Source organism: Geotrypetes seraphini, chromosome 5 (assembly GCF_902459505.1).
Source record: "Geotrypetes seraphini chromosome 5, aGeoSer1.1, whole genome shotgun sequence".
NCBI lineage: Eukaryota > Metazoa > Chordata > Amphibia > Gymnophiona > Dermophiidae > Geotrypetes > Geotrypetes seraphini.
Genome location: NC_047088.1, coordinates 263,340,093 through 263,366,264, shown reverse-complemented (window position 1 = coordinate 263,366,264; position 26,172 = coordinate 263,340,093). Strand labels below are relative to the sequence as shown.

The window sequence follows — 26,172 nt, the reverse complement described above, 5'->3', positions numbered from 1 at the left end:
GTTTTCTAAATAAGATCAATAAAGCATAAATAACTTGTAACGCAACCAGTGTCTGTTAAATGGGATAAAAAATCTGTAATTGTTTTCTGTACAGTGTTTTGTTTGTTGTAGACAAGGTTCAACAAGTCACCATAATATTCATAACTCTGGCATCCATTAACCTCTAGATAATCTCTCACAATGTTCAAGCTGTGTAATACAACAGCAGGTCTTCCTTCATTCTCGCTGCCAACTTCCACCTGCGTTGGGTCTTCATCTGAGTCTCTTGCATCCTCGCCCTCAAATTGCAGCTCTGAGCAAGTCTCAGCATTGTTTATATCATCAAACTCCTCAGCCATCAATCCAGTTGGGAGATCCTCGGGAAGCTCACCAGTTTACCACTGTGCATTCTGGATTTCCATTATCAAAGCATTCTTTCACAAAGCTAGCCCATTTGTAACAGTTGGTTATCCCAGGATAAGTAGGCGGCATATTCTCACATGTGGGTGACATCGCCGAAGGAGCCCTGGTACGGACACTTTAAAAGTGCATCGCCACTTTAAGACTTTCAGAAAGTTTATGATAGCCCGCACCACGCACGCGCAAGTTCCTTCCTGCCCGGTGTAGGCATGCGGAGCTAAGTCATGTTTCAACAATTGTCACTTTGCCTTCCTACTCTCGTGGGTTTTTTTTATTTTTCAATTTCGCCGCCCGCGGGTTTTGGCCGGTGGGGCCTTCTCGTATTTTGCAGCAAGAAAAGTTGTTCGGTATCATTATGTAAGGGAAGCCTACATCAACACCGTCGACATCGAAGTTGCCGACACCGGTAGAGGCACCATCGACCCCAGTGTCGCAGTATACCATTCCTCTAGGTAAGCCTGAATGGTGAAACCTTAACAAGAACTGATGCAGAATGGGACCTGGATGTAATCATTAGTGATGGTATGAAGACTACCAATCAAGTGGAGAAAGCTTCAACTAAAGCTAGACAAATGCTGGGTTGCATCCAAAGAAGTTTTGTCAGTCGAAAGCCTGATGTTATAATGCTGTTGTACAGGTCCATGGTGAGACCTCATCTGAGTACTGTGTTCAGTTTTGGAGGCCACATTATCAAAAGGATGTGAAGAGAATGGAATCGGTTCAGCGAATGGCTACTAAGATGGTCTCAGGACTCGAGGATCTCCCATATGAAGAACGTCTAAGCAGGCTGCAATTATATTCTCTCGAGGAACGCAGAGAGAGGGGAGACATGATAGAGACGTTCAAATATCTTACAGGCCGTGCTGAGGTAGAAGAAGAGGGGAATGTGGCGCAGTGGTTAAAGCTACAGCCTCATTACCCTGGGGTTGTGGGTTCAAACCCACGCTGCTCCTTGTGACCTTAATCCCCCCATTGACCCAGGTACATTAGATAGATTGTGAGCCCACTGGGACAGACAGGGAAAAATGCTTAAGTACCTGAATAAATTCATGTAAACCGTTCTGAGCTTTACTGGGAGAACGGTATAGAAAATTGAATACATAAGATATCTTTTTTGTTACAGGTTCCACGGCAACAAGAGGGGCATCCACTCAAACTCAAAGGTGGGAGACTTCATGGCGACATCAGAAAGTACTTCTTCACTGAAAGGGTGGCTGATCGTTGGAATGGTCTTCCACATCAGGTAGTCAAAGCCAGCAACGTGCTCGACTTCAAGAGACGATGGGATAATCATGTGGGTTCACTCTGGGGAAATGCTTAGGGGGAGGGTTCTTTTAAGGGGAGGGTTCTTTGAGTGGGCAGACTTGTTGGGCCGGCGGTCCTTTTCTGCTGTCATACTCTATGTAATCTATGGTTTCAGCGTTTCATGTGAATCAGGAAGTTTGGCTGCCCGCTTTTGTTTCATCAGGCTCCAAGTCCAAGGACCGACTTTTGCTGTCCCTGGACATCTTAGGTGTGACACTGGGCAAGACCGAACAAGAAAGGGACCTGGGGGTACTGATAGACAGGACCCTGAAGCTGTCGGCTCAATGCGCAGCAGCAGCAAAGAAAGCAAACAGGATGTTGGGCATGATAAAGAAGGGAATCACGAGTAAATCGGCGGACATCATAATGCCGCTTTACAGAGCAATGGTCAGACCACACTTGGAGTACTGTGTCCAACACTGGTCTCCCTACTTAAAGAAGGATATAACCCTACTGGAGAGGGTGCAAAGGCGAGCCACGAAGCTAGTTAAAGGTATCAAGAATTTGAGCTACAAAGAACGCCTCGGAAAACTGGGATTGTTCACCCTCGAAGAGAAGACTGCGAGGAGACATGATAGAGACTTTTAAAATACTAAAAGGATTTGACAAAATAGAGCAAGAAACATCGTTATTCACATTGTCAAATGTGACTCGGACAAGAGGTCATGGACTGAAACTGAGGGGCACCAGGCCCAGGACAAATATTAGGAAATTATATTTCGCACAACGAGTGGTGGACGCTTGGAACGCTCTCCCTGATGAGGTCGTGATGGAGACCAACATTCTGGGATTCAAGAGCAAGTTGGATGCACACCTTCTTGCAAATCACATTGGGGGATACGAGTAAACAAGGTTTATCCCAGGACAAGCAGGCAGCATATTCTTGACTGATGGGTGACGGCACCGACGGAGCCCCGGTACGGACACTTTTAGAGTGATTGCACTCTAAGAACTTGGAAAGTTCTAGAGACCGCACCGCGCATGCGCGAGTGCCTTCCCGCCTGACCCCGACGCGCGGTCCCTCAGTTTCTTAGTTTCTGCGGAGCTAAGAAGTCGCATTTTCAACGGCTGTTGAAAAATTTTTTCATTTGCCTTCCCGCTCGCGTAAACTTTTTCGGGTTCTTTTTGCCCTTCCTTTTTTATTTCTTTTGTAAAAAAAAAAAAAAAAAAATTTTCTCTTGTTTTTGTCGAGTTTTCTTGATTTGACCCGGCGGGGCCTACTGCCATCATCGAGGCCTCGGCCTTCGATTTGGCAGAAGCCGTTTTTCCGTTCATGCCCCCCCAGCCCGGGTTCAAGAAGTGCCAGCGGTGTGCACGGCCTATTTCCCTGACAGACCCGCACAACTGGTGCCTTCAGTGTCTGGGTCCGGAACATCAGGCCTCTACCTGCACCCGCTGTGCCACTTTGAAAAAGCGGACTCTCAAAAATCGAGAGATACAGCAGAGACTGCTTTTCGGCACCGACATGTCCGACCCCACGTCTTCGGCGCCGGTCTCGGTACCTGTTTCGTCGGCACCCACCTCATCGACGCCACGCGATACCGCGTCGACGTCGCAGCATGCAGGTAAGCCGGCTAAGAAGCCTTCCCCGCTGGAACGTCCTCCGGTCTCCATTGCAGAGAGTCCAATCCTGCCGACCGTGAGGCGCCAGCGGAAGCGCTCCGCCCCTATTGAGGTGAGTCCCTCGACATCGGGCTCCTCATCTCCGGGGCGTCGAGCGGCACCGCAGGTACCGCAGAAGAAAAAAGCGGTACCGGTGCCCTCCCTTGATGATCGCATTGCGGCCATCTTGCAGGTACAGCTGAAGGAACAGCTCAAACAACTCCTTCCAGCTCTCCTGACACCGAGCCCTCCGGTATCGGTCCCCACTGAGCAACCGGTACCGATCGTGGAACAGTCCGTATTGTCACCATCCACTCCTTCGGTACCGGTACACTTGGTCTCATCGGCATCGATGCCTGTCCTCGCACCGGAGCCCAGGTCTCATCACCAATCGGTACAGACATCGGCTCCGGTGCGACCGATAACATCGCCCGGTACCACGTCGGTGAGGTCGGGTAAGTCGGTACAGAAGTCCCGACACCGAGAACCATCCACCCCTGAGTCTCGGGACCGTGGTCCCCATGTTCGAGACCCTGATCTGTGGGGCGACTCTGAAGAACCTCTTCAGTCAGAAGGTGAGTGTTCTAACACAATGTATGTCTAAATTTGATTTTCCCCTTCACCCTCCCCCCACCCTTTCATTGCCCCGATATAATATTTTCAAATTTTATAAAAGTATACAACATATTAGAATACAATTGATAACTATTCAATAACATATTTATATCTAATATAATATATTCTGGATAAATTTTATTCATTTTCCCTCCCCCCACCCTTCTATACCATGCATTTATCAAATGTATTTTATTATTATGTACACTTTTTGTAAAATTTGAAAATAAAAATATAATGGAAAAAAAAAAAAAAAAGAAGGTGAGTGTTCATCAGAGGAAGACGAGCCTGTTCTGCAGGATATTTCCTCCAAACCTGATTCCACCTCTTTCTCTTCTTTTTTAAGAGATATGTGTGAATCTCTTTCCATTCCTTTGGAGGCTGAGTCTAAAAAGTCCAAAGCTTTTTTGGACGCTCTTGATTTTGACCAGCCTCCAAAGGAATTCTTGAAACTCCCTTTACATGACATCCTGAGGGAGACCTTTTACAAGAATCTGGAGACTCCTCTTACTATCCCGGGAGCTCCTCGCAAATTGGATTCCCTTTATAAAGTAATCCCTATTCCTGGTTTTGATAAACCACAGCTCTCTCATGAGTCTCTTCTTGTAGAATCCACCCTCAAGAAGTCTTTGGGAGCTAGTGTCTATGCCTCTGTCCCTCCTGGCAGAGAGGGTAAAGCCATGGACAAATTCGGTAAGCGACTTTACCAGAATGCGATGCTTGCTAATCGTTCTGGTAACTATGCTTTTCATTTTTCGTTTTATTTAAAGCATCTCCTTACCACCATGGCTTCCTTTGAGCAGTACCTTCCTGTGGGGAATCGTGAGGCTTTCCATCAGTGCTCTTCAGCTCTTTTCCAGCTCAGGAAATTCATGGTAAGGTCTATATATGACACTTTTGAGCTTACCTCTAGAGCAACAGCCATATCTGTAGCCATGCGCCGTTTGGCTTGGCTCAGAGTCTCTGAGCTTGATGTTAATCATCAAGACCGGTTGGCTAATGCCCCATGTTTAGGGGATGAGCTGTTCGGAGATTCTATGGACTCAACGACCCAGAAGCTCTCGGCTCATGAAACCCGCTGGGATACCCTTTTTAAGACCAAGAAGAAACCTCCACCTTCACGGCCATTCAGACAGCAAACGGCCTATCAGCGGCGTTTTGCGGCTCGCCCCTTGCAGCCTTCCACTCAGCAACCTAGGAGGCAGCGTCAACAGCAGCGGCAAACACCTAGGCCTCAGCAGCAACAACCAGCTAAGCAGCCTCCTCCACAAAAATCGACTCAGCCCTTTTGACTTGATCCTCGAGGGCATAGCCAGCGTTCAACCATCTCCTCTCCTCCCTCAACCGATAGGAGGACGTCTGTCTTTCTTTCTCAGCCGGTGGGAAGTTATCACTTCGGACCAGTGGGTCCTCAACATCATCCGCCACGGCTACTCTCTCAACTTTCACACCCTTCCGGGCCAAAGTCTACCAAAAGAGTCTGCTTTGCACACTCCTCAATCTGCCCTCCTTTGTCAGGAGGTTCAGTCCCTCCTGCTTCTGAACGCCATAGAGGAAGTTCCTCTGGACCAAAGAGGGCAAGGATTCTACTCCCGGTATTTTCTAGTCCCCAAGAAAACAGGAGACCTCAGACCAATTCTAGATCTGCGAGATCTCAACAAATGTTTGGTCAAAGAAAAATTCAAGATGCTATCTCTAGCTACGCTTTATCCTCTCCTCGATCACAACGACTGGCTATGCTCTCTCGATCTCAAAGAGGCCTACACTCACATTCCAATTCATCCGGCCTCCAGACAGTACCTTCGCTTCATGATCAATCACTGTCATTACCAATACAGAGTGCTCCCCTTCGGTCTTGCCTCCTCTCCAAGAGTGTTCACAAAATGTCTGGTAGTGGTGGCAGCATTTCTGCGCTCCCACCACCTTCAGGTTAATCAAGGCCATTTCATCTCAGACTGTTCTTCTGGCCACCAACCAGACCATCTTTTTTCTACAACTACTGGGGTTCGAAATCAATATACCCAAGTCTCACCTTCTTCCTACGCGGAGACTTCAATTCATTGGAGCGGTACTGGACACGGTCCAGATGAGAGCCTTCTTGCCGGACAACCGTCTTCACAACCTCCAATCGCTCTGTCAGCAGGTGCTGTCCCAGCACTCCATTTCTGCAAAGCAGATGATGATTCTCTTGGGTCACATGGCCTCCACAGTTCATGTCACACCCCTGGCACGGCTTCACCTGCGCACTCCTCAATGGACCCTGGCTCTCCAGTGGTCTCAAGCGACAGACTCTTGCTCACGACACATATCTGTGACATCGTCTCTTCGTCAGTCTCTGCAATGGTGGTTGATATCCTCAAATCTTTCCAGGGGCCTTCTGTTCCATCTGCCTCCTCATCATCTGGTCATCACCACCGACGCCTCCCCTTATGCATGGGGAGCCCATCTGAACGAGTTCCAAACTCAGGGCCTTTGGACTCCTCAGGAAAAGAAGCATCACATCAATTTCCTGGAACTCAGGGCAATATTCTATGCCCTCAAGGCCTTCCAACACCTTCTATTTCCTCAAGTCCTTCTAATTTGCACAGACAACCAGGTGGCTATGTACTACATCAACAAGCAAGGGGGAACGGGCTCTCGCCTCTTATGCCAGGAAGCCCAGAGAATCTGGTCTTGGGCATCCTCGCGCCGCTTATTCCTGAAAGCGATTTATATTCAGGGAGAACAGAACTTCTTAGCGGACAAGCTCAGCAGAGTTCTCCAACCCCACGAATGGACTCTCGACCCATCGACTCTACAGTCCATCTTTGCACAATGGGGCACTCCTCAGGTGGACCTTTTTGCAGCTCCTCACAATCATCAGTTGCCCCAATTCTGCTCCAGACTTTACTCTCCTCACCGTCTGGCAGCGGATGCGTTTCTTCTGGATTGGTCCAATCTGTTCCTTTATGCTTTCCCTCCTCTGCCTCTCATGCTTCGGACCTTGTTCAAACTAAAGAGGGAACGGGCCACCATGATCCTGATTGCTCCACGGTGGCCCAGACAACATTGGTTCTCCCTTCTACTTCAACTCAGTTCCAGGGATCCATTTCTACTTCCACTGTTTCCATCTCTGCTTACACAGCATCAGGAAACCCTCCTCCATCCCAACCTGCAGTCTCTACACCTGACAGCTTGGTATCTCTCGGGCTGACTTCAACTGATCTTTTGCTATCTCAGCCTGTTCGCTCCATCCTGGACGCCTCCAGGAAACCAGCCACTCTACAATGTTACCATCAAAAGTGGACGAGGTTTTCTACTTGGTGTCTCCTACATCATCATGACCCCAAGTCTCTTGCAGTGGAACCTCTATTGGATTATCTGCTTTCTCTGTCTACTTCTGGTCTCAAGTCTACTTCCATCAGAGTTCATCTCAGTGCCATTATGGCCTTTCATGAGCCAGTCCAAGGGAAACTCCTTTCAGCTCATCCCCTGGTCTCCAGATTCATGCGAGGTCTTTTCAATCTGAAACCACCTCTCAAAGCACCTCCGGTGATCTGGGATCTGAACGTTGTTCTCTCCGCCTTGATGAAGCCTCCATTTGAACCCTTGGCTACTACCTCTTTCAAGTTTCTCACTTGGAAGGTACTTTTTCTTATTGCTCTCACCTCTGCCAGGAGGGTCAGTGAGCTCCATGCACTAGTTTCTGATCCACCTTTCACTGTTTTTCATCACGACAAGGTGGTTCTACGTACACATCCAAAGTTTCTCCCTAAGGTTGTTTCTGAGTTCCATCTCAACCAATCTATTGTACTACCTGTTTTTTTCCCTAAACCTCACTCCCATTCCGGGGAACAGGCTCTTCATACTTTGGACTGTAAGCGGGCTTTAGCTTACTATTTAGACCGTACTAAGCCCCACAGATCATCTCCCCATCTCTTTCTGTCCTTTGATCAGAATAAATTGGGACGTCCTGTTTCTAAGCGTACGCTATCTAATTGGCTTGCTGCGTGCATTTCATTCTGCTATGCTCAGTCCGGACTGACACTGGAAGGTTCTGTCACGGCACATAGAATTAGAGCTATGGCAGCATCTGTAGCTTTCCTCCGTTCCACGCCCATTGAGGAAATCTGCAAAGCTGCTACGTGGTCCTCAGTCCATACTTTTACATCTCATTATTGTCTGGATGCTTTCTCCAGACGGGATGGACATTTCGGCCAATCTGTTTTGCAAAATTTGTTTTCCTAATGGCCAACCTTCCCTCCATCCCTCTTTTTGTTAGCTTGGAGGTCACCCATCAGTCAAGAATATGCTGCCTGCTTGTCCTGGGATAAAGCACAGTTACTTACCGTAACAGGTGTTATCCAGGGACAGCAGGCAGATATTCTTGCGTCCCACCCACCTCCCCGGGTTGGCTTCTTAGCTGGCTTATCTTAACTGAGGGACCGCGCGTCGGGGTCGGGCGGGAAGGCACTCGCGCATGCGCGGTGCGGTCTCTAGAACTTTCCAAGTTCTTAGAGTGCAATCACTCTAGAAGTGTCCGTACCGGGGCTCCGTCGGTGCCGTCACCCATCAGTCAAGAATATCTGCCTGCTGTCCCTGGATAACACCTGTTACGGTAAGTAACTGTGCTTTCTCAGCAGGGAACACCTGGCTTGGCCTCCGCGGGTGCGGGTCGCCGGACTGGATGGACCTAGAGTCTGATCCGGCAAAGCCATTTCTTAAGTTCTTATGTTCTTATGTTTTCCTTCTGAGATACCTGGAGGCCACGAATGCCTTCCGTCTATCGGACCATCTTTTCGTACTGTTGGGTCCTGCCCGGAGGGGTAGACCTGGTTCTAAGGCTACCATCTCTAGATGGATCCATGCAGCAATTTCCACTACTTACATGTCAGCAGGGAATAAGCCTCCCCTGGGGGTGAAGGCTCACTCCACCAGAGGAATGTCTTCCTCTTTGGCTGAATCAACGGCTATTTCTCCTGAGGAGATTTTCAGGGTGGCCACTTGGGCTTCTCTACATCCTTTCACCAGGTTCTATCGCCTTGATGTGGAGGCCAAGCAAGTGGTAGCTTTTGGAGCTTCAGTCCCGGCGACAGGCTCATTGGGCCCCTCCTGATGTTCTGGGACTGCTCTGATAATTCCATACGGTTCAGACTATAGAGGGATTGTACAGGAACGAAAGATTAGGTGTCTTATCTCTGCTAATCTTCTTTCTTGTAAATCTCCTCTGTATTCTGAACACCCGCCCATTTTTCTGTCAGATTTGCTGGTCGCCTGGCCAGTAACTGGTAAGCTGGATTTTGGTCTTTGACCAGCCTCACTGAGAATTCCATACTTGTTCCTTGGGTGGTTGCCTCCTTCTGAACCCTCAGGCTGGGTTTCCTTTATCCAAATTTGTACTGTTTCAAATTGTTTGATGTTCAAGTTAATGTTTATGCTAAGTTTAGCCTTAGGGAAATAATCGTTTATCATGAGCAGAATTGATTATGCAGCAGGGAGTTCCCCGCACCTGACTGATATTCCAGGGGAGTGTCACAGGAGAAGACCACAGGAGGAGGGGGTCAGACTTTAGTTTTGAGTTCCCTACAGTTGAGGGCTGGAAGGGATTGATAACCCTATGGTTCAGACTACAGAGGAGATTTACAAGAAAGAAGATTAGCAGAGGTAAGAAATCTAATCTTTCGTTTTAATATTAATGGCCTCATTTTAATAATAATGAGGTCATTTGCATGCCAGAGTTGGAGAATGTACGTACACATGGAAAATCATGCGGTGAGCTGTTTTGAACATAGGTCAGCAAATTCGGTTAGTTGCTAAACCAGTCAAACTGGTTTAGCGACCATAGATACACAATTGGAGCTTTTAGTGCATCTAGGCCAAAGATTTTAACTCACCTTTCTCTGTAAGAATTTGATATAAGTAGTGAATGCCTGCAACCTGCGAAAAGCTGTTGAGTCTGAACTAGGAGGAAAGCCAGGACTTCGTTGGATAAAAATGTCATTGCTGCAGAAAATGTTGCTTGCATGACCAGTGCCAAGTTGCATGTGCTGGTTGTAGACTAATACTATCTTTCAATACCTTTGGTGTTTGCCCTGCTATTGTATGCAACAGCAAGCTGAAATGTTCCTTTGGAGAAAACAGAAAAGTCTTGAGCTTGCTTTGATATTTAAATACTGAATTGTTGGAGCTGCACACATGTACGAGTATATTTAGCACAGCACAAATCTGTACTTTACTTCCGCCTGATGGTTGATGGACAGAAAAATAGCAGGTAAGACATCACTTTTTCTTTGAAGAGCGTGGAGTCCTTAATACCCCCCTACCCAGTTTCTTTAGAGTTAAGTTTGTGTGTGAGGGATACGTGTGACCTGAGGGTTCTGCTCTCTTGTTAAATGTAAGCAAACTTAGATTTCATAGTATGCACACACTGACAAAGATGTTTGTGTGTATGTATGTACACTTCTCCCTCCGTATTAGCAGTTTCAGTAATCACGGTTTCGATTAATCGCAGTTTTTAGCTTGCTGGCTCCTTCCCCCAAATTACGTCAGCTTGCATAGAGAAATCGCTGATTGCAAGTGTTTACAGAGAAAATCGATGATTCCCAGCACTTTCTTCACCGTGTTTTGCCTTTCCTTCAGAAACAGGCCAGGTCTCCCACCATGTTGTTCGCGGTTTCACCATATCCAGCAAATAACATATGAAAAAGTTATTTGCGGTTTTTCTGTATTTGGGGTTCTGTTAATCCCCTATCACAGCGAATACGGATGGAGAAGTGTACTCTTTGAACTGGCAGTAATGTCCAGTAAAGTCTTTTCTAATATCATTTATCCCAGGACAAGCAGGCAGGTATTCTCATATATGGGTGACATCATCCGACAGAGCCCCGATGCGGACGCCTCCAAGCAGACTTGCTTGAAGAAACTAGAAGTTTCGAGTCGCCCGCACCGCGCATGCGCGAGTGCCTTCCTGCCCAGTGCATAGGGTGCGTCTCCTCAGTTCTTAGTTTTCCGCGGAGCTGAGAAGTCCGTCTGTTTGGCTCTCTCCGGTAACTTTGTTGTTCATGCCTTCTCTCACCGCGGTTTGTGTTTTATTTTCTCACGAATCGCTGTGTTACTCGTTTTCTTTTTTTAAAAAAAAAAATTTTACTTCCATCCGTTCGTCCGGTACAGGTCGTTCGGCCGCGGCCCGTGGGCTTCGACTTTGCATCAGCTGTATTTTAGTCTATGCCCCGGCCTGTTACCGGTTTTAAACGGTGTAGCAAGTGCAAGCGCACGATATCTCTTACGGACCCTCACGTACGCTGTCTCAAGTGCCTTGGGCCGAAACATCATCCTACCTCGTGCCTGCCTTGCCAAACACTTAAGCCTCGTGCTTTTAAGCGTCGTTGTGTTCTGGTGAATCACCTCTTCAACTTGGAGTCTTCTGCTATCTCGGCATCGAAGGTGTCTTCGGCATCGGCCCCAGTCGACGCCTCTCCTACTGCTTCCACTTCGAGCCTCATCAGACCTTCGTCTTTTGGAGCAGCTCTTGCTTTGACGTCCTCGGCTGCCATATCTTCTCCTGTCTCCTCAGGTCATATAGCTCAGCACTCGGTTCCGCCAGTGGTGATTAAAGTTTCGAAGCCTTCCAAGTCGAAACACTCTCATCCCACTGTGCGAGAACCTCCAGCCAAGGCAGGTGGGCCGGTTTCAGACTCGATACCCTCCTTGCCGGCTACCCCCCAGCCCTCTTTGGAGCAGCAGATTCTTAAGGTCCTCACTACTTTGGGGCCTACACTGCTCACTCTACTTCAGCCTGGGCATACAGAAGTCTCCCGTGAGGTCGAACCGCCTGTGCCCCGGTCTGATCCTCCACACTTGATGCAGGGAGCAGAGTCTCTGTGAGTGTCTGGTCGGGCTTCGAAGCACGAAATGCATAGAGCAGAGTCTGTGTGAGTGCATCGACAGGATACCTCCCTTACTACCAAGGGAGTCCAGTCTTCGAAGTTGCTTCAGGGCTCCTCCACGCCTATTGATCTTCGATCTACTGCGTCCGAGGCCACCTCTGCTCGATCTTCGAGATCCAGCTCGAGACACACTTCTTGACATCATTTGAGGCCTTCTTCGAGACATCATGCCTCCAAGCCTCGGTCTTCTCCGGCCTCGACTAGACCTCCAACTCCTCGTTCCAAGTCTCTGATGCTGGCTCTCGAGGATATCCCGAGGTCCAGTGCCTCCTCCAAATCTCCAGGTTCCTTCATCCCATGGTTTCCTGCCGAGGCCTCCTCTTCTTCGACTCCAGCTGCCTCGACATCCTCGAGCCCTTCTCGAAGCTGTGCAACTGCAGACCAGCAATCGTTCTCTTCTTTTTTGAGGCAGATGGCTGGAGACTTGAGCGTTCCACTAGACACTGGCTCTAAGTACTCTAAAGAATACCTCGAGGTCATGCACCTTCCTCAACCTCCGGCTGATTCTCTCAAGCTGCCACTACACAAGCTTCTTGAACAGACTTTTACTAGATGCACGGAGACTCCCTTTTCCATTCCAGCGGTTCCAGGAAAGTTGAATGCCAGATATAAAATGGTGCATCATAAAGGTTTTGACAATTCCCAATTGTCACATCAATCCTTGCTTGTGGAATCATCTTTAAAGAGATCCCATCCCTCGAGAGTCTATGCCACCGTTCCTCCTAGCCGAGAGGGAATGACCATGGATAAATTTGGACGTAGCATTTACCAAAATGCTATGATGTCTTCGAGGGTCCTCAATTATAATTTTTATTGTATCACTTATTTTGAGTTTCTTTTGTCCCTTCTGCCAAAGTTTGTGGGTTACTTGGATGATAGCATGCATTTCGAATTTCAAGAAGTCCTTGCTTCTTTCTCTCAGCTGCGTATCCATCTTCTACAGTCATCTTATGATGCCTTTGAGCTCTCTGCCCGAGCAGCGGCTTGCTCTGTGGCCATGCGTCGTCTAGCTTGGCTTCGCACCATCAACATGAACTCTAATCTCCAGGACCGCCTGGCCAACATTCCTTGCGAAGGCAATGACCTTTTTGATGTGTCCATCGAGGCAGCCACCAAAAGGTTGTCTGACCATGCTAAATCTTTTGCCTCCATTGTCAGACCAAAGCCTAAGCCAGCTCTTTCTAGACCTGCATGTCCTCCTGTCATCTACCAGAGGCTTTTTCTTCCAAAGCCAGCACCTTACACTCGCCCTCCTTTAAAGAAACAACCACCTCAGAAGCAACAGAAGCCTCAACCTTCTGTTCCACCTAAGGCTTCTCAGCCTTTTTGACTGTTTACTCCAGAGCATAACATCCATTGTTCTGTCTCTGACCCCTTTTCCACCTATAGGAGGTCGTCTCCATCTTTTTTACGACAGATGGACGGTTATAACATCAGACCTCTGGGTTCTTTCCATCATCAGAGAAGGATGCTTTCTCCATTTCCATCAGGTTCCACCAGAGCTTCCTCCAAGAGAGTATCCTTCCAATCCATCCCAGACCGCCCTTCTTCAGGAAGCTCAAGCTCTGCTTCATCTCTACGCCATTGAACCAGTTCTCTTGGAACAGCAAGGCAGGGGTTTTTACTCCCGTTACTTCCTTGTTCCGAAGAAGATGGGTGATCTGTTGCCCATTCTGGATCTCAGGGCTCTCAACAAATTTTTAGTCAAAGAAATTTTTATCTCTCTATCCCCTTCTCGAGCAGAACGATTGGTTATGCTCTCTGGATCTCAAGGAGGCCTATACTCGCATCCCCATTTATCCTGCCTCTCCCGTCAGTATCTCAGATTTTGTGTGGGGAATCTGCATTTTCAAACAGAGTACTACCCTTCGGCCTAGCCTTGTCTCCCAGAGTGTTCACCAAGTGCCTGGTAGTGGTAGCAGCAGCTCTAAGGAATCATGGTTTTCAGGTATTTCCCTACCTCGACGACTGGCTCATCAAAGATTCCACATCTCAAGGGGTTATTGTAGCGACCCAACAGACTACCTGGTTCCTACAAAGTTTGGGGTTCGAAATCAACTTTCCCAAGTCTTAGCTTCAACCCTCTCAAAATCTACAATTCATTGGAGCTGTTCTGGACACTGTCCAACTCAGAGCATTCCTTCCACAACAACGTCTGGAAACTCTACTTCATCTCTGTCACACAGTGTCCTCTCGCTCTTCCATCTCTACGAGACACATGATGATACTTCTGGGTCACATGGCCTCTACAGTACACATGACTCCTTTTGCCAGACTTCACCTCAGCATTCCTCAATGGACTCTGGCATCTCAATGGACTCAGGTTTGCGATCCTCTTTCTCGCCACATCTCAGTCACTCATTCATTGAAGCAGTCTCTCCATTGGTGGATGCTCTCTTCCAATCTCTCCAGAGGCTTGCTTTTTCACATGCCCCCTCATCGGAAGGTCCTCACGACCGACTCGTCGACTTGCGCTTGGGGCGCTCATCTCGATGGTCTCCGTAATCAAGGCCTCTGGACCAGTACGGATCGTCAGTGTCATATCAATCAGTTGGAACTCAGAGCGATCCTCAAAGCTCTCCATGCTTTTCAACATCTCCTTCACGACACAGTAGTCCTCATCCGTACGGACAACCAAGTCGCCATGTATTATGTCAACAAACAGGGAGAGATGGGGTCTGCCTCTCTTTGCCAAGAAGCTCTGGAAGTTTGGGACTGGGCAATCCGTCACAACACCTTCCTCAAAGCTGTATACATTCAAGGAGCTCGGAATTGCTTGGTGGACAACTTGAGTCGTCTTCTGCAACCTCACGAATGAACTCTCCATTCATCGTCTCTTCATCACATTTTCTCACAGTGGGGAACGCCTCAGATAGACCTCTTTGCAGCTCCCCACAACTGCAAACTGCCTCAGTTCTGCTCCAGGATATACTCTCCTCACCGCCTCAGGGCAGATGCTTTTCTTCTGGAATGGACAAATCTTTTCCTCTATGCATTTCCTCCATTCCCTCTCATTCTCAAGACTCTAGTCAAATTGAAGAATGATCATGCCACCATGATTCTAATCGCTCCTCGGTGGCCGAGACAACCATGGTACTCCCTTCTACTTCAATTCAGCAGCAGGGAGCCATATCTTGTACCAGTTTTTCCTTCTCTGCTTACGCATAGTCAAGGTTCTCTGCTTCATCCCAACCTGCAGTCTCTACATATGACAGCCTGGTACCTCTCAACATAGCCCCTCTTCAGTTTTCTCAATCTGTAAGAAATGTTTTAGAAGCTTCTAGAAAGCTTACCACTAGACAATGCTATCACCAAAATTGGACTAGATTTTCTACATGGTGTTTTGCTCATCATAAGGAGCCTCAGCATTCCTCCTTATCTTCTGTTTTGGACTATCTTTTGCACTTATCCGATTCTGGCCTCAAGTCTACATCCATACGAGTCCATCTCAGTGCAATTGCGGCTTTTCATCAGCCTATTAAAGGGAAACCCCTCTCTGCTCATCTGGTGGTTTCCAGATTCATGAAAGGTCTTTTCAATGTCAAACCTCCTCTCAAACTGCCTCCTGTGGTTTGGGACATCAATGTTGTCCTTTCTCAACTCATGAAGCCTCCATTTGAACCAATTGACAAGGCTCATTTGAAGTATCTCACTTGGAAAGTGGTGTTTCTCATTGCCCTCACTTCTGCTCGACGAGTCAGTGAGCTACAAGCTTTGGTTACTGATTCACCATTCACTGTGTTTCATCATGACAAGGTGGTTCTTCGTACTCATCCAAAATTCCTGTCTAAAGTAATCTCAGAATTTCATCTCAACCAATCTATCGTACTTCCAGTGTTTTTTTCCAAAGCCTCATTCTCACCCTGGAGAATCTGCTCTTCATACTCTGGACTGTAAACATGCTTTGGCCTTCTACTTGGAACGCACCAAACCACACAGAACTGCTCCTCAACTTTTTGTTTCTTTTGATCCAAATAAGTTGAGGCATCCAATTTCTAAACGCACCATCTCTAATTGGATGGTGGCTTGTATCTCTTTCTGCTATGCTCAGGCTGGCTTACCCTTTCACAGTAAAGTCACAGCCCATAAAGTCAGAGCAATGGCAGCTTCTGTAGCTTTCCTCAGATCGACACCGATTGAGGAGATTTGCAAGGCTGCTACTTGGTCCTCGGTTCATACCTTCACTTCTCACTATTGTCTGGATGTTTTTTCCAGACGGGATGGACAGTTTGGTCAATCTGTTTTACAAAATTTATTCTCATAAGATGTCAACTCTCCCACCTTCCCATTCTGGTTAGCTTGGAGGTCACCCATATGTGAGAATACCTGCCTGCTTGTCCTGGGATAAAGCACAGTTACTTACCGTAACAGGGGTTATCCAGGGACAGTAGGCAGCTATTCTCACAACCCACCCTCCTCCCCTGGTTGGCTTCTCTGCTAGCTATCTGAACTGAGGAGACGGGCCCTGTGCACTGGGCGGGAAGGCACTCGTGCATACTCGGTGTGGGCGACTCGAAACTTCTAGTTTCTTCAAGCAAGTCTGCTTGGAGGCGTCCGCATCGGGGCTCCGTTGGATGACGTCACCCATATGTGAGAATAGCTGCCTGCTGTCCCTGGATAACACCTGTTACGGTAAGTAACTGTGCTTTCTGTATCGTACAACTTTGGCCTAGTACTTTCCTGTGTTCATGTTTTTAACTGATTTGTCTAGAAAGTAACTGACCATTCATTTATTCCCCATAGGGAAACCTCAAGGGTCTGGCAGTTTTCAAGGAGTATTAGGTAGCAGGACTCTACAGAGGGAAACAAACATGCAGCTGTCAATTATTAAAAATCAGGTGACTTGAGATTTATAGCCTCTCCTATTGGGAGAATTTGATTAATTTGTATTTTTTTATGTGTGATAAATGTAAATAACTTCAATGTACTTGTAGTGGTGATAAATAATTGAAAAGAATTGTACAAGTATTTAATGGTAAGGTTTGTTTGTTTTTTTGGTAATACTTCCATCTAACTCCTTCAAGCAGTACTTATCATATACATAAAAAAATCTAGAATATCAACATTTTGGCAAATATAAGCCACTTTTATTTTCTCTCTATCAACATTTAAGGGTTTAAGTGGTGGGCAGAGATTTCATATTTCTTAGAGGCCAACCGAATTTCAGTTTTAAATTTGGGCACCCAAATCGGTCCAAAATCCAGATTTAAGTTTTGGCCTGAAATGCCAGTGCATTTTCAGCCGAAACCAAAATTTTCTGCCTCTCCCTGGGGCCTACCTTAAGAAGTGGTGAAAACACTCACAAAAATACAAATTCTTTAGCACTATCCAGACCAGTAGAGGTTAATCTTTACAAATGGGTATATATCCAATCATGACCAGCAGGTGGAGACTGAAAACAAAACTGTGGGACAGTATATAATATACTCCCTTCTCTATTTACCCCAGTCTTCTTTCAGTCTCCAGCAGGTGTTGATGTGATCTGTACCCATCTCCATTGGTAGGGCTGTTGGAATTTGTTTAGGGGGTTTATAGTCCCTGTTTTTGGCCGGACGGAGCTTGGGCGGGCCCTGTTTGGGGGTCCGTCCGACCTCGGGGGTGTCAAACCCGGCGGGTCTCGAGCGGGGTCCCTCCCCCCACTTCCTCCACGTCCCCACATTTTTTTAGAGGAGCCTCAGCAGTAAGCCGTGCCCCCTAAATCAAGCAAGGCATATTGCTTCGAGAGCCTGTGGAGTCTGTTCTGTAAAAAAACAAAACAAAAACAAAATCCTGAGGTAGTGCCGGTCTGCAGGGTTGCTTCCCTGTCAGTTTACTGTATTTTACTGTATTTTTTTCATCTAACCGGCACTTTGTTTCTAGCTAGGTCGCGTATGGAGCAATTGTGCCCTTCTCCGGGGGAGTGGGACACAATTTGGTCCAGCCGTGAGGCACTCGCAGCCGGCCTGAACTCGGCGGTTTGGGCCGGTGAGGTGGTGGAGCTCCGTCGGCAGCGGCTGCAGGCGCCCAGAGCTCCCCGCAGATGGTGCCTCGCGAGTCGGCTGGGAGCAGTGGGGAAGCCCGGTCTTCCCCAACCGCCCACGGAGGGATTCCCCGAAGGATTCCCTCTCAGCTGATTTTTTTGACAGCTGATGCCGACTTGCCTGTTTTAGCGGCTGGGACTGTTCAGGCTTCTCAGCCGCTACAGGTTATGGAGGGAGCATTTTTGGCGGGAAAGTCGCCATTTTCACAGTCTGGCCCCTCCATTTTGTCTTCCACCTCAGGTGACCTTCCCCCTGTATTGGAAAAACAGGGGCAGGTTTCTGCTGGGTCCCCTGCTAGCAGTTGAAAATTTGTATACACTGACAGCGTCCTTCGGCGATGTTGTCACATCACGAAGTTTAAAAGCGTATAAGTGTTGAACTAAGGATTTCTATTGCAATTATGATTCGGGTCTCCTGAAGAAGCAATCAAAACGGGGCCACGTAGAGACTCCTTACCCGTTATGAAGTTAAGTCATCACATTACTTACAATCCATAGAGTGATGTTTGTTTTATGAGAAAAGAAAAAATAAGAAAACTCTCACACAAGAAGTTGCAAGATTGTAACCTTTATTTATTTATTTATTTTTGTAACCAAACATGGAGCGTGACCAGCATTGAAACAGTTGCAATGACTGGAAGGCAAACTCTGGTACATCTCTAGGGGGGAGCGTTCCTTCCTTGAAGAGTTTCACGTTTCTGAGTGACTCATATATTGTTGATCACGATCCATACTAAGGTTACTTGTTTGAAAGAGAGGTCCGTTTATATAGTTTTGGGTCCCCTGCTGTGGCAGGGAGACCCTTGGGACCCCTGGAGGGTTTTCCCCTGATTTCTTTTTTTCTTTGTGCAGAGCCTATTTTCAGGCGGCTGGGAATCCCGGATGCGCCCAGGGGGTTTCGGGGAGTGGGGTTTCCTCCGCGCTCCCTGCAGCTTTGCCTCTCTCGTCTGTTGTGGCATCCCCTCCTCCTCCTCCCTCGTCCAAGCGTCCGCGGGTGTCTTGGGACGAGGATTTATGGTCTGAGGAGCGTGTCGGTCTGGATGAGGACCTGGACCCTTTTGAGGATTTCCAGGACCCTTTCGAGGGGACGGCTGCTGGCAGCGGGTTGTTGGGTTTCCCGTCCTCCGGCGAAGAGGCGTCCGTGGTGCGCCTTTTTCAGAGAGATGAGCTACCGGACCTGATTCAACAGGTTTCTTCGGTGTTGTGTTTTGAGGATGCACCGTTGGAGACTCTGCGTGCGGGGGACCCTCTGCTTCGGGGGATCCGTACCATTTCCCGCTCTTTTCCCATGCATCAGGATATTAGGGATAATGTACTGGAACAGTGGAAAACGCCAGAGGCGCCGTTTCATTTGGCGCGCGTCATGGCTCGTTTGTATCCCATCCCAGAGGGGGATCAGGCTACTTTAACGTCGCCAGTCGTAGACGCGGTGGTCTTGGTGATTTCTAAGCGGCATACCGTGCCTGTTGAGGGCGGTTCTGCCTTGAGGGACTCTGAGGAGTGCAAGTTGGAGAACATTCTTAAGCAAAATTTTCAGGTCTCTGCCTTTGGGGTCCAGGCGGCTATTTGTGGGGGGCTGGTGACTCGCGCCGTGTTTCGGTGGGCTGAGCGTGTCCTGGATCGGGAGTCTGATGACTGGTCTTTGGTGGATCAGGAGGTGGCGAAGATTGAGATGGCTGCCTCATTCCTCTCAGATGCTCTTTATGACTTGGTGCGGATCTCGGCTAAGTCTATGGCCTTTGGCGTGGCCGCGCGGCGTATTTTGTGGCTTCGTGCTTGGTTGGCGGATGCTGCGTCCAAAGCTAAGCTTACTAAATTTCCCTTCTGGGGGTCTTTTTTGTTTGGGGAGGAATTAGATAAGTTGCTTCAGACTCTGACGGACTCAAAGGTGCCCCGTCTGCCTGAGGACCGTGCCCGCCCGGCCTCTCGGGGTGGCACTGCCCGGGGGCATTTGTGGGAGTTCCGCAAGTATCGCCCTGGGCGTGGGGCTGCTTCTTTCCCGGCTCCAGGGTTTTCCCGGGGTCGGTTTTCCAGCGCATGCAGCCTTTTCGGGGGGCCCGTCGGGAGGCAGGGAATCCCTCCGCCGGTTCCCCCACTTCCCGTCCTGCACAATGACTCCTTGCCGGCGCCCCCTTTGGTTCCGGTGGGGGCCCGGCTGCGCAAATTTTTTCCCAAATGGGCCGAGATCACATTCGATCAGTGGGTCCTGGAGGTGGTGCGGGACGGTTATGCCCTGGAGTTCGCCCACTCTCTGCCGGACCTTTTCCTAGCCTCTCCATGTCAGGCTCCTTGGAAGACGCAGGCTTTTCGCCAGACCCTTCAGCGCTTGCTAGATCTCAAGGCAGTTGTTCCAGTGCCCCCTCCGGAGTGGGGCACCGGCAGGTACTCAATTTACTTTGTGGTGCCCAAGAAGGAGGGGACTTTTCGGCCCATCCTGGATTTGAAGGGGGTCAACAGGGCTCTCAAGATTCCCTCTTTTCGCATGGAAACTCTGTGGTCTCATTCTGGCGGTTCAGCCGGGGGAGTTTCTCACTTCTCTCGATCTGACGGAGGCCTACTTGCATGTTCCCATTCGGGCCTCTCATCAGCGCTTCCTTCGCTTTGCGATCTTGGGTCTGCACTATCAGTTCTGTGCGCTTCCCTTTGGTCTGGCCACGGCTCCCCGGACGTTCACCAAGGTGATGGTGGTCGTCGCGGCGGCCTTGCGGTCGGAGGGCATTCTGTTGCACCCCTACCTGGACGGCTGGTTGATTCGAGCAAAGTCGTTGCAGGAGAGCTCCCGGGTTACGGCTCGGGTGGTGGAGTTTCTCCGGTCGCTGGGCTGGGTGATCAACCTTTCCAAGAGTCGGTTGGTCACGGCTCAGCGTCTGGAGTACCTCGGGGTTCTGTTCGACACCTCCTTGGGGAAGGTCTTCCTTCCAGAGGCCCGAGTAAGCAAATTGCAATCTCAGATTTGCCTTCTTTTGGCGTCCCGGTGTCCTCGGGCGCGGGATTTCCTCCAAGTCTTAGGGTCAGTGGCGGCGTCCCTGGACGTGGTGAGGTGGGCGAGGGCCCACATGCGTCCTCTTCAGTATGCTCTGCTCCGGAGGTGGTCACCCCAGAGGCACGGTTTGGATGTTCCTGTCCCCCTGCGAGGCGTGGTGCGCTGCAGTCTGCGTTGGTGGCTCCGGACCCTCACCTGGTTCAGGGGGTGGGTCTGGATCTCTTGCAGTGGACGGTGCTCCTTACGGATGCGTGTCTCCTCGGTTGGGGGGCTCAGTGTTTGGGTCACTCAGCTCAGGGCACCTGGTCCACGGAGGAGGCCTCCTGGTCGATCAATGTGTTGGAGACCAGAGCCGTCCGTCTGGCGCTGTTAGCTTTCCGCTCCCTTTTGTTGGGCAAGTCGGTCAGTCCTGTTGGACAATGCCACGGCGGTGGCTTATGTCAATCGTTAGGGGGGCACCAAGAGCACTCAGGTGGCGCAGGAGGCGGCTCGGCTCATGATTTGGGCGGAGTCCCATCTTCTGGACCTCTCGGCCTCACATAGCTGGGGTAGAAAATGTTCAGGCGGAATTCCTCAGTCGTCACTTCTTGGATCCAGGAGAGTGGTGTCACGGCTCCATGGCTTTTCAGTTGATAGTGCAGGCTTGTGGGCGGCCCCTGATGGACCTGATGGCCACGAGTGGCAACGCCAAAGTGCCCCGCTTCTTCAGTCGTCGCAGGGACAGTCTGACCAAGGGTCTGGATGCTCTGGTCCAACCATGGCCTACGGAGGGGCTGTTGTATGTGTTCCCTCCTTGGCCATTAGTGGGCAGAGTACTTCGCATTGTTCACCATCCGGGTCTGGTGGCTCCGGATTGGCCTCGATGTCCGTGGTACGCGGATCTGGTGAGGCATCTGGTGGCGGATCCTCTTCCTCTGCCTCTCTTGGACGATCTTCTGACACAGGGTCCCATTCCCATGTTCGACCCGTCTCCCTTTTGTCTTACGGCTTGGCTCTTGAAAGGGGTCGCCTTAGTAAGAAGGGATATTCAGATAAGGTGATCTCTACGCTCTTGGGGTCCCGGAGGCTTTCTACCTCTCAGGCTTATGTGCAGGTTTGGCATCTCTTTGAGGGGTGGTGCCAGGCGCGGGGAATGGTCTCTTTTCGCACTTCCCTGCCTACCATTCTAGAGTTCTTGCAGGATGGCCTGGATAGAGGCCTGGCTTGGTCTTCTCTCTGGGTTCAACTTGCGGCCCTGTCGGCTTTTCGAGGGTTAGTGACAGGTTAGCGTTTGTCGGCCATTCCTGATGTGATTCGCTTTTTGTGGGCGGCCAAGTTGCTCAGGCCTCCCTCTGTTCCATCTTGGGATCTCAATCTGGTTCTCTCTGTTTTGGTGCGCCCGCCTTTTGAGCCGTTTGACAGCTGCTCTTTAAAGGACCTTACTCTGAAGGCGGTCTTTTTGGTGGCCATTACTTCCGCTAGGCGTATTTCTGAGCTACAGGCTTTCTCTTGTAGGGCTCCCTTCTTGGAGTTTTCTAGGGAGCGGGTTGTCTTGCGGCCTGTTCCTTCCTTTTTGCCGAAAGTAGTTTCTCCTTTTCATGTCAATCAATTGGTGATCCTCCCAGTCTTGGGTTGTCGGGAGGGCTCTTCTGAGCAACAGCAGCTGCGCATGTTGGATGTCGGTCGGGTCCTTCGCTCTTATTTGCAGCGGACCCAGGAAGTCCTGAAATCCGATCATCTCTTTGTCCTTCTGGCAGGTCCTTGTCGGGGGGCTGGCGCTTCTAAGGCTACTATTGTGCGCTGGATCAAGGAGACAATTGCTTCCGCTTATCTTCTGAGACAGAAGCCCATTCCGGAGTTTCTCAAGGCTCATTCCACTCGGGGTCAGGCAGCTTCTTGGGCTGAGTCGTCGCTCGTGCCTCCAGTGGATATTTGTAAGGCTGCGGTTTGGTCCTCCTTGCATTCCTTTGTTAGACATTATCGGATAGATGTTCAGGTGCGTCGGGACGCGGTGTTCAGTGAGCATGTTCTGGTATCGGCCCTGCAGGGGTCCCGCCCGTGAGAGGGACTGCTTTGGTACGTCCTATTTGTAAAGATTAACCTCTACTGGTCTGGAGAGTGCTAAAGAAGGAGAAATTAGATTCTTACCTGCTAATTTACTTTCTTTTAGCTTCTCCAGACCAGTAGAGGTCTCCACCCTGTCTGTTGTTGTTGTTGGGGCTGTTTCGCGGGCAGTTTTAGTTTTTTGCTGTGGGTTCTAGTATTTTTCTAGGGCTGGGGAGAATTAAAGAACAGCGACTGTGGCCCGGCTGGCTTAGCTGGCGAGCTGTGGGGACATTTTCCTTCTGGTATTTCTCCTCTGCATTTTCCAACAGCATTTGGGTATGTTAGTTGTTACTCCTGTTCGGAGTATTGTTTTCTTTCTGTTTTCCAGTTCTTGGTTCTGCTTGGCTATTCGGCAGACTGAGGTAAATAGAGAAGGGAGTATATTATATACTGTCCCACAGTTTTGTTTTCAGTCTCCACCTGCTGGTCATGATTGGATATATACCCATTTGTAAAGATTAACCTCTACTGGTCTGGAGAAACTAAAAGAAAGTAAATTAGCAGGTAAGAACCTAATTTCTCCATATTGATGTTCAAAATTTAACAGCAAAAATCAATAACACCAATGTAAACAGCACAAATTTGATTTTCATGCATAAGGAGTAAAGGACCTCAGAGACCTTAATTCAGGCAGTGTGACTGCTAATATATGTGATTTTTGCAGGTCATTCGCTCAATCATAGGTCCAAACCCCAAATGTTATCAGTATAGTAGTAATTTTAAAAGCCAACCAAGAGTTGATGGTTTGGGAAACAGTATACTCAGAGGATACCGTGCAAGAAGATTGCAGGGAAGACTCACCAGATAATAGGCAAGATAGAAATCTGGATGGATTGAAGGAGACAGAAGGAGGTATAAAGTGCAAGAAAGTAACAGGCCGCAAACTTAAGTGTATATACACAAACACAAGGAGCCTACGGAATAAAAGGGGGGAATTGGAGGCTATAGCACAAAAAGATGACCTAGACATCATCGGCATCACAGAAACATGGTGGAGTGAGGACAATGTCTAGGACACTGTACTACCAGGATACAAGCTATACCACAGAGAAGGACAGAAAGGTGGGGGTATTGCCCTATGCATAAAAGAGGGATTTAAGTCTACTAGAGAGAACACGCCGGAAACGGAACAATAAGGTCTCTATGGGCCAAAATACCGGGAACAAATGGAACGGATACGAAGATCGGCATCTACTACTGACCCCCAGGTCCGAAGAAAAAGATGAAGACATGATGGACGAGATTAAACACAAATGCAAGGGAGGCAACACAGTTATTATGGGTGACTTCAATTATCTGGGGATAGATTGGAACCTAGGCAACTCCAGCTGCAATAAAGAGACCAAGTTCCTGGATGCTGTAGGCGATTGCTTCCTGGAACAACTTGTCATGGAAAATACGTGAGGAAATGCAATTCTAGACTTAGTTCTAAATGGACTACGGAGACAGGCACAAGGTATAGAAGTAGAAGGGATGCTAGGAAACAATGATCACAACATGATTCACTTCAACCTAGACACAGGAACTAAAAATCAATCCAGAATGACGGCCACGGTACTGAACTTCCGAAAGGGGAACTATGAAGGGATGAGAGTCATGGTGAGGAAGAAGATTAGGCAGAGGATAAGCACAACATAAGAATTGCCCCTGCTGGGTCAGACCAGTGGTCCATTGTGCCCAGCATTCTACTCCCATGGCGGCCCTTGGGTCAAAGACCAGTGCCCTAACTGAGACTAGCCATACTTGCGTACGTTCTGGTTCAGCAGGAACTTATCTAACTTTGTCTTGAATCCCTGCAGGGTATTTTCCCCTATAACAGCCTTTGGAAGAGCATTCCAGTTTTCTACTACTCTCTGGGTGAAGAAGAACTTCTTTACGTTTGTATGGAATCTATCCCCTTTTAACTTTAGAGAGTACCCTCTTGTTCTCTCTACTTTGGAGTTGGTGATCAACCTGTCTTTATCTACTAAGTCTATTCCCTTCATTATCTTTAATGTTTTTATCATGTCCCCTCTGTCTCTTCTTTTCAAGGGAGAAGAGGCACAGTTTCTCTAATCTCTCACTGTACAGCAACTCCTTCAGCCCCTTAACCATTTTTGTTGGTCTTCTCTTGGCCCTTTCAAGTAGTACTGTGTCCTTCTTCATGTACAGTGACCAGTGCTGGACGCAGTATTCCAAGTGGGGGTGTACCATGGCCCGGTACAACGGCATGATAACCTTCTCTGATCTGTTCGTGATTCCCTTCTTAATCCCTCAATCCCACTTCTTTGAATGCGGGGCAAACCCCCATCACCTTGACTTGAAACAGTCCAACTTCCCAAAAGGAAGAAAAAAAACCATCAAAAAACAGCATGAGTCTTTCACAGTTCTTATAAAGGTTCCCACCCTGCTTCAAACTCAACAGGGTAATCAAGGGACACTTTCAAAAACAGTTGGACACTTTCAAAAACAGTTCCAAAAAGAAAACACAGGATTTTATAATTCTCCTAGGCAGTTTCCACTACTTGTCTTTTGGACCAGCACACCTCCATGGGTTGGACTCCGTTCTCAAACACCACATTAGGCTCTGGATCCAGCTCCATGTCTTGAGGGACTTCAGATGGGTCAGGAGATAAATCTGCTCCGGCTTCTGTTAGCTCCATGCATTCTGGCTGTTGGCGGCCTTGCAGAGCTCTCAGCCCTGAGCTTGGCTGCCAGTTCTTCAACTGCAGCTGCTCCTCTGCCCTCAGTTTCTCCCTCTGCCTCTCTAATAGTTCAGACTTCAGGTTTAGAAGCCTGCAACCACGCCCCAAACTCCCAGGTGCAGAGGATATCCTGTTAGTTACTCTGGGACAGTGTGGGGGAGGGGAAATCTGCAGTTCAGCACCTTGGCTCCCTCTACTGGACAAAGAAGGAAAGTCGGGGAACTTGTCAGAATGGGTTTTAAATTTACCCGAATGAGAAATGTCTGCTCTAGAAATGGGTCTTACTCTAGGGCCAGACCTAGCAGTCACAGCCTGCATATCACAGTACGTCATTTAGGTTTACCTCCATGCATGATAATTTTCCCCCTTGATCCCCCTTGAAGATTTTTTCCGGATCCGGCACGTTGGATGTGTCCTCCTTTGTGAAGACTGATGAGAAGAACGTGTTTAGTTTGTTTGCCACTTCTTCTCCTTCACCACTCCCTTCCTGTCTCCCTCATCCAGCGGTCCCACCTCTTCCCTCGCCGGCTGTTTTCCTTTCACATAATGAAAGAA

General features: G+C 48.7%; 1 protein-coding gene across 3 annotated transcripts in view; it reads left to right on the top strand.

Moving 5' to 3' along the window:
* The window catches only part of USP37 (ubiquitin specific peptidase 37), a 465,383-nt gene that overhangs the window by 77,440 nt on the left and 361,771 nt on the right, over nt 1-26,172 (top strand). For all 3 annotated transcript variants that reach the window (XM_033944517.1, XM_033944518.1, XM_033944516.1), the window contains exon 5: nt 16,590-16,684. In XM_033944517.1, coding sequence (XP_033800408.1) covers nt 16,590-16,684 — 95 coding nt within the window. The remainder of the gene's footprint in view (nt 1-16,589; nt 16,685-26,172) is intronic.